Here is a 12329-nt window from a genome sequence, read left to right as displayed (position 1 = left end):
ATTTCACTTTACTGCAATATGTCATATTCCCTATGCTTTAAATGGCAAATGCTGAGGAGGTAAATTCATCTCCTATTTGCACTAATGGCTGTTTTAAATGGTGCACACTATATTATACACCAAACCATTTTATGTGACTCAGACTTAAATCATGTAGCAAGAACCGTGTATTTATGTAGGTGAGGTGCACTGCTGTATAGTCAGCTACAAAATCATTCAATAACCTTCAGTATTTTTTAATTCCACTTGCTTTATTTTACTCATGTCATTGACGTTCACAGCTCGTCCTAGTTTAGTACCTTGCCCTTATTGTGCTATCATTACTGTGCCATCATTGTGCGGTTTACTCCCTCTTCTGTCAATGTTGATGATTGGTCTGCTATTTGAGGCACTAAAAGGCCAATTAAAATGACCATGTAACAATTCAAGATGTGTTGAATGGTTTAAAAAAAGTGGCTGGATAACCATCAGTCCACAAGGAGCATCATGCCTGTTCCATTGTTCCCTGTCAAATAAAGGTGCAGGACCATATTCTGCCCTTTATCCGACTCCTAGGACCAATAAGAAACCAGTTTGAAGACTTGAAGGCATTATGGGTGGAGTTTTCTAAAGGGTTCTGCGTGGGCCCAACCCTGCATTCACTGAAGTGAATGGTGAAAAACCCATTCAGGGAACTCCTATGCAATGGGAGTGAAGCTAGGCCAACGCACTCTTGCAAATCTGCCCCTACACAATATGCTCCAAAAGCAGAAATTTGAACAACCTTTGTTGCCTTTTGAAGAAGATGGGGAACGAAGAGTATTTGGGTGAGGGTGGCCAGATAGCAAGTGTGAAAAATTGGGACAAGGTGGGGGGTAATAGGGTTCTATGTGGGGATAATAGGGTCCTCGATAAGACAAAGCCCCTAAAAACAGGACATGTTGTTATCCTAATGGAGAGTGTGGGTAGCAGGGAAGCAGGAAAATGGGGTAAAAGCTAAAGGGTGAGCAGACTTTTTCATAATTATTTTTAATATCCTCTGAAGTGTTTTTCCTTTGAAGGCCTCATTACTCGGTTACACTTATTGAACCTACAAAGGCTTCATTATTTTACTTGAGAATCATGAATTAGCCATGAGAATGTTTTCATGTTTTAAAAGAGTGCAGCATTTGGCTTTGTTGCTTTTGTGAGCAAGTGCATGTGATAAAGTCATGACAGAATGAGGTTACTGCAGAAGTGACTCATTGTTGAATAACCAAGTGTCTACTTCAGCAAAACTGCATGTAACTAGACTGCCACCGTTTTTTTTAGGTTTTCCATTTTATTGTAAGATGTAGCTTTTCAACGTTAACACAACAGAAAAAAAAATAAGCTCCTTGGGAGGCTTAGATCTGTGTGTGTTTAAGGTAGGGAGTCCACAGGTTCACAGCTGAGAAAGAAAGCCACTAAGTGCCCCAGCAAAGAACTGCTTTCATGAATTATAGACAGGAAATTAGTTGTAGAAAGAACCTTTCTTGAAATGGAACGGGAAGTGTTTCTGGTAAAGGCAATTTGGAGGAAAGAATGATTTCTGAGTGTTGTTGGTTTGTTCCTCTACAAATTCTAGTGCAGTGCCTATGTAGGGAACAGTCTTTGAAGAATACTGACAATTATTTTTCTGTACAGAGCTAGTTAAACTATTGGCTTTTAAATTGAATACAGTTAGGGTTGCACTGTGCCCAGTTCTGTGTGGTGACAAAGGGAGGGAAAGTACAAAGAGCTTCCACTTCCTCTGTATGGCCTGATCCAATGGCTACTAAACTCAGTGGGAATTTTTCCACTGACTTCAATGGGCATTGGATTAAAGCCCTATACCCCTGTACAGGTGATAGGAGAAATGGCTGTGCACAAGGACATGTGGAATCACAGGCTTAATATTGGATAGAGCCAGTGTGCCTAGCAACTGGTAAGATAGAGCTCCTAATGCAGAGGGTGGACCTAGATTCTCAAAGTGGGGAGTAAGGGAGAGGGTGGGGCTTTACGCACACACCTCTCTCATTGATTAGAAGCACTAGGTTAGGACGTGGGTGGAACAGAGGCCAATTCACTCTGTAAAAGGGTGAAGAAGGGGCCACTGAAGCCAATATTTCCGAAGAGTTCCTGGAGGCTTTCTGCCTGCCATAGCAGATATACTTCTGGGAAAGATCACCATTTCATAGCCCCTACTTACCTGTCACCCAAATAAGGACAGCGGCTTAACACCACAATCTTGCCCTAAAATGATGGCACTGAAAAAAGAAATTGCAATTTGAGCTCAATACAAATTCTATCATGCAAGTGACGGCACATCTTGAGGACAGAGCTGGACTGCTGATAGGTTTGTGGGAATTCCCCTGGCTGTCAAGCTAGACATGTACTGGACTTTAATTTTTATATTTCTTTCCTACTGTAATTATTACAGTGTTGTTCACTCATTGTAGGTATTTTAATCACTCATTCCAGACCTCGGTTGAAAAAAAGAAAAAAAGTGCCAAGAGCTCTGCATGCTTAGAAAAGACCTCATCAGCCTTGAACTGCTATAGGATTAACGTTATACAAGATCCCAAGGAATTAAAAATGCTGGCTTTAAAAATGATTAAACAGTGTCTTTAAATAGGTCTTAGTCCTATGGGGCCAGGGCTATAGTTAGGATCTTTACAAGATTTTTTTTAATTATGCCACTTACAATGTGTTGAAAGTACCCTTGCCTAATATTATTAAGTGAAGACACCGATGTTACAGCAACATATTTAGATAGACAAGTGAGGAAGTGCAAAGATTTGGGTCTCAGTGCAATGTTAAGTCACTCACATTTTACATACCATATATTATATTTTAGTGCCAAAATAATGCAAGGTGAGCTGTGTTAGAAGGGGAGAAAGTGAAATGTCCAAGCAGGGATCCTTGGAAATATTATGTCTGTGCAGAACAGGAGCAAATATTACCACTGGGGTAATAACTGGAACAGCCTCAATGGCACCCCCTGTAACAGCTATGGAATAGGGACAGAGCTGCTGTAACAGGTGCATGGTAGTAAGGGAAGGGTCCCTGGATACACCCCTCTCCAGCCATCCTCCCTTTGGTGTGTGCTAACAGTGCCAGTTGCTCTTCCGTGTTGTGTATGTGTAATCCAATGGTCAGGGTCAGCATGTGTTACAAGTCCCCCTCTGCCTGACCCCCAGAAGATGAGGGTTTGGTACAATGGTCGGATACAGAGCCTGACTCTTTAGCTCAAACTGTACAGACTCATACTTTCAGAACTCAGAGTAGCAGCCGTGTTGGTCTGTATCCGTAAAAAGAAAAGGAGGACTTGTGGCACCTTAGAGACTAACAAATTTATTTGAGCATAAGCTTTCGTGAGCTACAGCTCACTTCATCGGATGCATTCAGAACTGGAGGTCACCAGTTCAATCCCCAAGGTGGTGGCCCTCACAAACAGCCAAATTATGGCTGCCTCCTATGTGGAATTGCTGGGGTGTGGTTGGGGGAGAAGCTCCCCATGAATCCTTTTACCAGCCCCACCCATGCACATATGTGCTAGAGCAGGGGTTCTCAAACTGGAGGTTGTGAGGTTATTACACGGGGGGTCGAGAGCTGTCAGCCTCCATCCCAAACCCCGCTTTGCCTCCAGCATTTATAATGGTGTTAAATATATTTTAAAAGTGTTTTTAATTTATAAGGGAGGGGGGGTCACACTCAGAGGCTTACTATGTGAAAGGGGTCACCAGTACAAAACTTTGAGAACCACTGTGCTAGAGCAATCATAACTGGGCCCTTTACACTCTAACCAGCAATAATTCATCCTTGCTCATACATAACACTTATTGGACGTTCACATAGGCAGCTGTAGTTCTGGGTTGACTTATATGTTAAATTTAAATTTCCTTTTTTTTAAAGACATGGTGAGTAGAAAAAATAAATAAATCATGGCTCCAACACTAATGAGATGTGCAACTGTGATTTGGTGGGTGCGGTGGGTTTTCTGTTTTATAGCTCCATAGGTTGTAACCTGCACCATGCTACAGCTACAGGGTTCCACAGTGCAGAAGAATATGGCATTGCACAATTCTATGTTACCACTGACTGAGCAAATTCACCGCCCCCCCCCCATTTGGAAGCCATTCAGCAGTTCCTTTCTGTAAGCTGTGAAGATGAGCTGGGCAGGGAAGGAGGTGCTTGCTCACTCATCCAGGTCATGGAATAGAAACATTACTGTGTGACTTATCTTACCAATCACAACTAGCCAGTACAGCACAAATAGCAAGGGTCAAATAGTCACAAGTGACTTATTCATGATGAATCCATAGAGTTAAAAACATTCATTTAATATATTTAATTACCAAAGGTGAGGACATTTTTAACTGTTTGCAGGCATTTTGCAGGACACAAGAAGAGACATTTTGTGGATAAACTGTTCACTGTGAATTATTTGCTGAGGGCTTCTCCATGTGAGGAAACTGATCGGCATAGTTATTCCAGAGTATCTGCCCAGGGGTTCACTTTAATCCAAAATAAAAAATGACTTTATTCCAGAATAATTACTCCACTTTCAAAGCTAAGTAATTATTTTGGAATAAATCACTTTTCTTCTGGAACAGACGGTCTACCTGGGGGGCGTTATTCCAGAATAGCTCATTTATACGTGAATAGCTATAGATGTCATTCCAAAATAGCTAAATTGGTTAATTTCCCCCCTTGTAGATAAGCTCTGAGCTCTAGCAAGTAATGTATTTCCTAAGAGATGTAGCCTAAGTAATGGATACTGTAATGTATCTCCTAAGTAGTATACATTACAGTACACTACTTAGGAGATACAGGGCACCTCCACACAAGGCCCAAAGGGAGAGCAAGTGCACATTCTGCAATCCTGGAAATACAAGTCATTCAGGATTTTCTAGTTGGATCTTACAATGTGCCTGAGCTACCCAGCTCCCCTTCTCCACCTCCCCTAAAGTTCCTACTTTGGTTCTGTCCCTAGCTGGGATTTGTTAACCTTTAGATCTACAGCTTTCCCTAGAGTAGTGGTTCTCAACCTTTCCAGGCTACAATACCCCTTTCAGGAGGCTGATTTGTCTTGCATATCCCAAGTTTCACCTCACTTAAAAACTACTTGCTTACAGATTCAGACATAAAAATTCAGAAGTGTCACTGCCACACTATTACTGAAAAATTGTTACCTTCTCATTTTTACCATATAATTATAAAATATATCGATTGGGATATAAATATTGTACTTACATTTCAGAGTGACACATGAGCCTGTTTTTCACTTGTGAAGCCAAAGCTCGAGGCCTGCTGCCCATAATTTAGCTTTGCAAGGCCCCCTGTGGCAAGGGGCTCTGGGCAGTTGACCTGCTTGCTATCCCCAAACGCCAGCTCTGTGTACGTTTCTGTGATTTTATTTATTGCCTGCATCCCATCCATGACTTTTAATAAAAATACTCATACCAAAATCATAGCCTTATATAGAGAGCAGTATAAACAAGTCATTGTGCATATGAAATTTTAGATTGTACTGACATCACAAGTGCTTTTAATATAGCCTGCTGTAAAACTAGGCAAATATCTAGATGAACTGATGTACCCCAGGGAAGACCTCTGCGTTCTCCAGGGTATGAGTACCCCTAATTGAGAACCTAGAGAGGCTAATTCTGCTATCCTTACTCACAGTGAGCAGTAAGTTAGGCCTGTGTATTCAGAATGGGGGGTTGCCCCTATTTAGTTACCTTCAGTGTCGATGTTCTGCACCAGTGCAAGCCATGTGTTGCACCAAGGCAGTGTGGCCACATTAGCGGTTTTCGCTCGTATAGCTACATAGACATAATTACACTAGTGCAAATTTCCCTCCTCTATACAAGCTTTTAGCAGTCTCATGGAAATAAATCAGTTTACATAGGGAGTAATGTACTACTAAATGTTTGAGTGGCAGTTATTTTTTTACAAGAGCCAGACAATTGTTTTGCTGGTTAAAAAACGTTTTCAAGTTGGACTGCTTAGCCTTTTTCTGCAAGTCCCCTATCCTGCAGGCTGCCAAGTCAATGGGAATGGCACTCAGCACCTCACAAGATCAGGCCCTTAATTACTTTAGAGTAAACAAACGTTCTATCCCTAGACAATGAGCTTTTGGAGTTTGTGCATTTATTCCCTCACAAGATTGAAGTAAGCAGGACATATCATTATGCCCAGTAATACATTAGTAGCTTTCAAAATGACATTTCCATTTCATTAAGGCTGTGGGGATCTGCTATTTCGCTGTCATATGGAACATGTAAAAATAAAGCAATAAATAGACAGCAAAAAATAAAGTAACTAGAGCCTTTCAACTAGCCATTGCTTATTTTCTCTTCAGAATTCTGCTTAAGCACAATTTGTATGTACGTCCATTACAATGTCACGTTAGTGTATATATACTGATTGGCTGTTTTGGGTTTTCTCTAACACCATATTTAATGATGGTTTACAATGAGAATATTTGCAGGTGTATCGATACATTTACAAATTTTGTCTATGGCAGCCAAAGATAAAAACCAAAAACCAAATACTTCTTCTGGTATTTATGCCAACAATTACCCTTTCAAAATCCTGCGGAAAAGTTATCAATTATCACTCTACGTGGATCCTGTCAGGATCATTAGGCTCCAAATTTGACACATCTTTATTTGTATTTGTTACATTTGTTTGAAAACAAAAACCAATATCATTCTCTCTGGATAGTAATCCCTCCCTCTTCTAGACAAATTATTCAGTGCTTAAAAAATCCTAATACAAAGCCAGAAGCTCACTGCTTGTGAGCAACCCTATAACAACAGACCAGTGTGTGTGTGTGTGTGGACAATGGGAAAAAATTTGAAATGAAAATCTATTTCAGTTTCAAACTTCCATAAGCAACAAGGGCCATTGTAAACAGAATATAAACAGGTTTCAGAGTAGCAGCCGTGTTAGTCTGTATTCGCAAAAAGAAAAGGAGGACTTGTGGAACCTTAGAGACTAACACATTTTTTTTGAGCATAAGCTTTCGTGAGCTACAGCTCATGCATCCGATGAAGTGAGCTGTAGCTCATGAAAGCTTATGCTCAAATAAATTTGTTAGTCTCTAAGGTACCACAAGTCCTCCTTTTTTTTTTTTTTGAGAATACAAACAGTGAGTTTTAAAAAAGTATAAAAAATATCTCAACAGAGCCCTTTTAAAAAGGGGATGCTGTCAGTTTAAGACTGTATAGATTGCCTTACTTGTGTTACTAATAACAATGCCTCAGATCAGCAGTTCTGTGACATTTTCATTCCATGGACCACTTTATAAAAGAACTGTTCTTTCATGGCTCCTCCCTGCCACAATTCGCACCCACAATCTCCCACTGATTGATTTTCAAATGGTTCATTTGGTGAGATTCCATGAAAAAAGGCACCCCAATCCTGCAAATTGATGCATATGGGCATATCCCTGTAACTGTGCAGAGCCCCCTGACTTCAGTAAGATTACTCATGTGCTTAAAGTTAAACATGGGCATAAGTGTTTGCAGAACTGGGGTTCAAGTGCCATACATTAACCATAAATCTGAGGGCTGCCATCTTGGCTTATTAACAATCTAAGGTTTTTTTTGGTTATTTATGATTGTTTTCTTGTCAGTGTCATTCTTGCTTCTCATCCAGTTCTCCTTCTGGTTCTCATACACTACCATGCTGCCACAGGGTTTGTATAGGAAACAACCAAATGGAAAGTTTAAATCCAGGAAAGCATTCCTGTAGTTGTACAAAACCTAGACCAAATAGTTTCAAACCTGGGTGCCTAAAATTAGGCTCCAGAGTCCATATTTAGACACCTAAATACAAATAATTTGACATTCAGATTCATTAAACATCTGCAGCTCCCATTGACTAAAACAGAATTAGCAGGTGCTCTAGATGAATCAGGCCACATTTATTTGTGTGTTTAGATATGGATTTTGAAGCCTAATTTAGGCCGTCAAGTTTGACGATTTTGGCCCTACTATTTAATAAAAATCTTAATTTTGGGCCTAAACTACATGTCAGTGTCCTTTTAAAGTAAGGACTTTCCCTATAACTGTTCTCTTATGATTCTGAAAAGTGTAGGATGCTTTTCATATATTACAGTTTCTGAAGGTCATTGTGGATGCATTTTAAGACACAATGATAAGACAACACATGGAATTACTTGGCAGTATTTAGCTGGTACAGTTTCATGTGGAAACAGTATAATACCAAACACACTACACTGAATGCTTACGGATTATAACAGGCAAAATTCCCCAAGACACCAGGAATTAAAAAGCAGAGTTCAATAAGAGAACATCAGAAAAGATGAACCAAGCCATGCCAAGCCTTCCCCTCGTTGCCTTTTCAAGTGCAGAAATAAACTAGGAAGGAAAGAAGGAAAAAGAAAACAACAGATGTTATCATATAGTTAATATTGGACTTCAGTCAGAGAGCATATCCAGTCAGAAAACAGGCAAGCACATTAGCACAACCCTGCCTAAGGAGCACACTGTGGTGTTATTACAATAACAACTTGTATTTTGGTATCGCAGTGTCTGGGAATGGGCAGCTCTGGAAACGGTGGTGGTCTGAGCTGCAGGATAAATGTGCTGGGTTAATCATTGAAGGTATGATCCTGTCCTCATACAAATCAAGGGCAGAACTCCAATTGATTTCAATCATAGCCTGATAAAGCTCTCACTACACAGTGACATTTAGCCCAGTGAAATGGATGTGACTGCACCAGACACTGTGTTTTAAGCACCAGAGAAGTCACTTAGGTCCCTATTCAGGACAGCACTTAAGAACACACTTAACTTTAAGTCAGTGCTTAAATCCCATGGACTTCAATGGGATTTAAGTAGATGCTTAAGTGCTGTGCTGAAAGGGATGCTGTCTTGAATCAGGGCCTAATTTCTCTGCCTCTCAGTACTCAATCTGTGAAATGGGGATAATATTTTCCTTTCTCCCACCCCTCATCTGATTTGTCTATTTAGATCAGTGGTTCTCAACTCTGGTCCACCGCTTGTTCAGGGAAAGCCCCTGGTGTGCTGGGCCGGTTTGTTTACCTGCTGCGTCCACAGGTTTGGCCGATCACGGCTCCCACTGGCCGCGGTTCACTGCTCCAGGCCAATGGGGGCTGCAGAAAGCAGCACAGGCCGAGGGATGTGCTGGCAGCCCTTCTTGCAGCCCCCATTGGTCTGGAGCAGTGAACTGCGGCCAGTGGGAGCCGCAATCGGCTGAACCTGCGGACGCGGCAGGTAAACAAACTGGCCCGGCCTGCCAGGGGCTTTCCCTGAACAAACGGTGGACCAGAGTTGAGAACCACTGATTTAGATTGTTATCTCTTTGGGGCTTGGACTGTCTCTCACTATGTGTATGTACAGTGCCTAGCACAGTGGGGTCCTAAAGTAAGTTGGGACTTCTAAGCTGTACCAGAATGGAAACAACAACAACCTGGAGTGCAAAGAAGTATTTATGAAAAAATGTATGACCCTGAGCCTTAAAGCACTGATTCTCTCAAGTATTCCACTAGGCCTAACAATTATATAAACAACCTCAAATCATAGCCTATGTCTACACTACAAGCTAGGGGTGTGATTCCCATGCTCGGGTACATATACTTGTATTAGCTCTCGCTGAGCTAGCGTGAGTATAAATAGCAATGTAGTTGAGGTTGCAGAGGCAGGGCTTAAGTGTGTCGAGCACAAACCCACTGAAACCAGTGGGCACGTACATGGCATGGCTAAGCCTCCACTACCTGTGCTACCATTTCCATTCTTGTAGCTTCAGAATTATGAAACCCAAAATCATTCTGGGTCACTTTGGTGCCAGCTTTTATATAACTCACACGTTACATCATGCACCTAACTCATGTTTACTGATCATTTGTAAGTATAACAGAAGCAAACATACACAGACTGAAGGTGAAGTAGGTAATCTGAGAAGAAGGTATTAGTACATGCTTATAACACAATTTGCTGTTAAATCTCTTTTAGATTACTGGCAGTATTGTCTGACTGAACAAACCCCCAGTTTTAATATCTAATGCCATATTAAAGTTACATAAAAGAAACAACTTCATTCATAACAGCTGTTGCTAACACATAGAGTTATATATATATATAATATATATAATAACAGGACTCTGTGTTCAGATTTCATACACAGATAGAGACATTAGGGTTAATATAAATTAATATATTATATTAAATATATATATTAAAAAAGAAAAGACTTTGCAATCCTTCCTTTCTGATACTAATGTCTCTATCTATGTATGAAATCTGAACACAGAGTCCTGTTATTATGATATCCCTGCTTTGCCGCCTATACGATTGTGACCCATTGTTCATATTCTATTTCCAGGTATTATATAGATATGCAGAATACAAGACACTCCTTGTGTCACTGAGAACTCAAGGCAGCTTTGGGCCAGGTTTTAGATATCTAAAGATGCAGATAGTCACCTCATGAGATTTTCAAAAGCACCTACATGCTTAACTGCCATTGACTGGCACTTTTGAAAAATCACATTAAGCACCCCTATGTAACTTAAAATTTGGCCTGCTGTCCAGATTCTATAACAGTGAGCTAATTTACACGACTGAGTCTTCTCCCACTAAAGTAAATAGGATTTGTGTCATGGATTTTAATGAGAGTAGGACTGAAGCTCTTTGAGATTGCATAAAAGTTATCTAATCTTGAAATGGTGATATTTAAACTGGGAGAAACTATGTAGTATAACAGAGTGGGTGCCATTAAAACTTGGATGTTTCCAACCCACAGTCAATTAATGTTCAGTGAAATTCATAGTATATTTCCTTATAACAGCAGGACACTTGAAGGGAATATTCAGAGTCAGACTATCTTCCTAAATGTTTTATTTCCTTCACATGAGGACATTGGAAATCACAGAGCTATTTATATTGTACATAAAAAATGAATTACTTACTTATAATTACAATAAGAATGACTGCGCATACTACACCAAGGATAATCATCATCTATAAAGAGAGTTAAAGAAAGAAAAATGAGGTCTTTGCATTGTAAAAGGTCGCTCCTGGTTTTATCTTTAGGTGGGCTGTTCACTCTGTCCCAGTGTTCTTAATCATTGCACAGACACCCTGTAATCAATTTTTATAGGTCCCTAATGTAGCATTTCCTAGAACCGAGACAATCTGAGAGAGAGCATCTGTTAAGATACCGTCTAACACGTTTGAAGCTGTGTTCGCTGGCTGTGTTGTAGCCTAAGTTATAAGGTGGCCAGCTAATATGGCTTCAGATGTATTCACCAGGATCTCAACAGGGCTTTTAATCATGGTAAGATAACCTGATTAGCTAACGTGATTGAAAAGCACACACTTTGTGAGAGTCAAGATGGGCCCTAATGTGTGACAGGAAGGAAGAGCCAACAATTGGTAATGGCCACTTCTCCTCTCCCTCTACTCCTCCTCTGGCTCCTGAAGTCTGGAAGCTTTCTTCACTTTACTTTCTTTTCAGGGGAAGCAGGGAGGACCTGGGGGGTCAGGATAGGGGGTCAGGATCCAGCCCTGGAGACAGCTGGTCTTACTTGAGAAGGAGGTGAATTGCCAGTAGCACCACAGGTTTCTAGGGGAGACAGAAATGAAGCCAGGCAACTGGGTTGGGGTTTGCACTGGGGAGGCATATGGATGGGTGTTTGGCATGGGGACAGGGAGAAGGAGGGTTGAGGCAGGGGGCTGGAAATGATGATACTGGAGTGGAGGAGTAGGTGGTTTCAGGATGGGAAGGAAGAGGGGTCTTCCTTGTTCCAGGGAGAGGATGAGTCTGTTGAGCGGTAGGGGCAAGATTTTGGTGAATTCAATCTTTGCTTAGCCTTAATCTGGCCCTGCTGAAGAGATTCTCTTCTTCCTTCATTTCCCATGGTGGCCTGAGGAGGCCCTAGGTCGTCATCGTCTTCTACCTCCAGAAGCTTACCTCCATGAAGGAGAAAGAGGTTCATCAACCCCCACAAGGAGAGAAAGGCTTTTCCACCCCACTCTTCATATATGCTATGCTGATACTGGCTTTGTGCATGTTTTCAAGTGTATTTTTATTATGTTGGGGCTGAGGTTTTTGCATGTGTATCAATTTCTTCAGTTTTCATGTCACATATTCTCACACTTAGATTTTTAAATTAAAAATTTTTCCCCAAAGAAACAGTTGGGTTTGAATTATCTGAGATGAGGGTGGGGTGGGAACTTCTTGCAAAAAAAAAAATTAAAAACTTTTATGATACCCCCAGCTTTTACAAAACATTCTAGAGAGTCTGTGAAATCCAAAAGTTGGCTGGAGTTTACATAGTAACTATTGAACTT

General features: G+C 40.8%; 1 protein-coding gene across 1 annotated transcript in view; it reads right to left on the bottom strand.

Moving 5' to 3' along the window:
* Positions 1–3119: 3119 nt before the first annotated feature.
* Positions 3120–12329, bottom strand: part of LOC141994024 (vesicle-associated membrane protein 1-like) — a 92828-nt gene continuing 83618 nt past the window's right edge. The window contains exons 4-5 of the mRNA XM_074963973.1: positions 10946–10997; positions 3120–8372 (exon numbers count right to left, since the gene is read on the bottom strand). Of these exons, the coding sequence (XP_074820074.1) occupies positions 8356–8372; positions 10946–10997 (69 nt within the window). The 3' untranslated portion in view covers positions 3120–8355. The remainder of the gene's footprint in view (positions 8373–10945; positions 10998–12329) is intronic.

This window comes from Natator depressus, chromosome 9 (assembly GCF_965152275.1).
Source record: "Natator depressus isolate rNatDep1 chromosome 9, rNatDep2.hap1, whole genome shotgun sequence".
NCBI lineage: Eukaryota > Metazoa > Chordata > Testudines > Cheloniidae > Natator > Natator depressus.
Note: the sequence above shows the minus strand (reverse complement) of the source record. Positions and strands in the feature narration are given on the sequence as shown.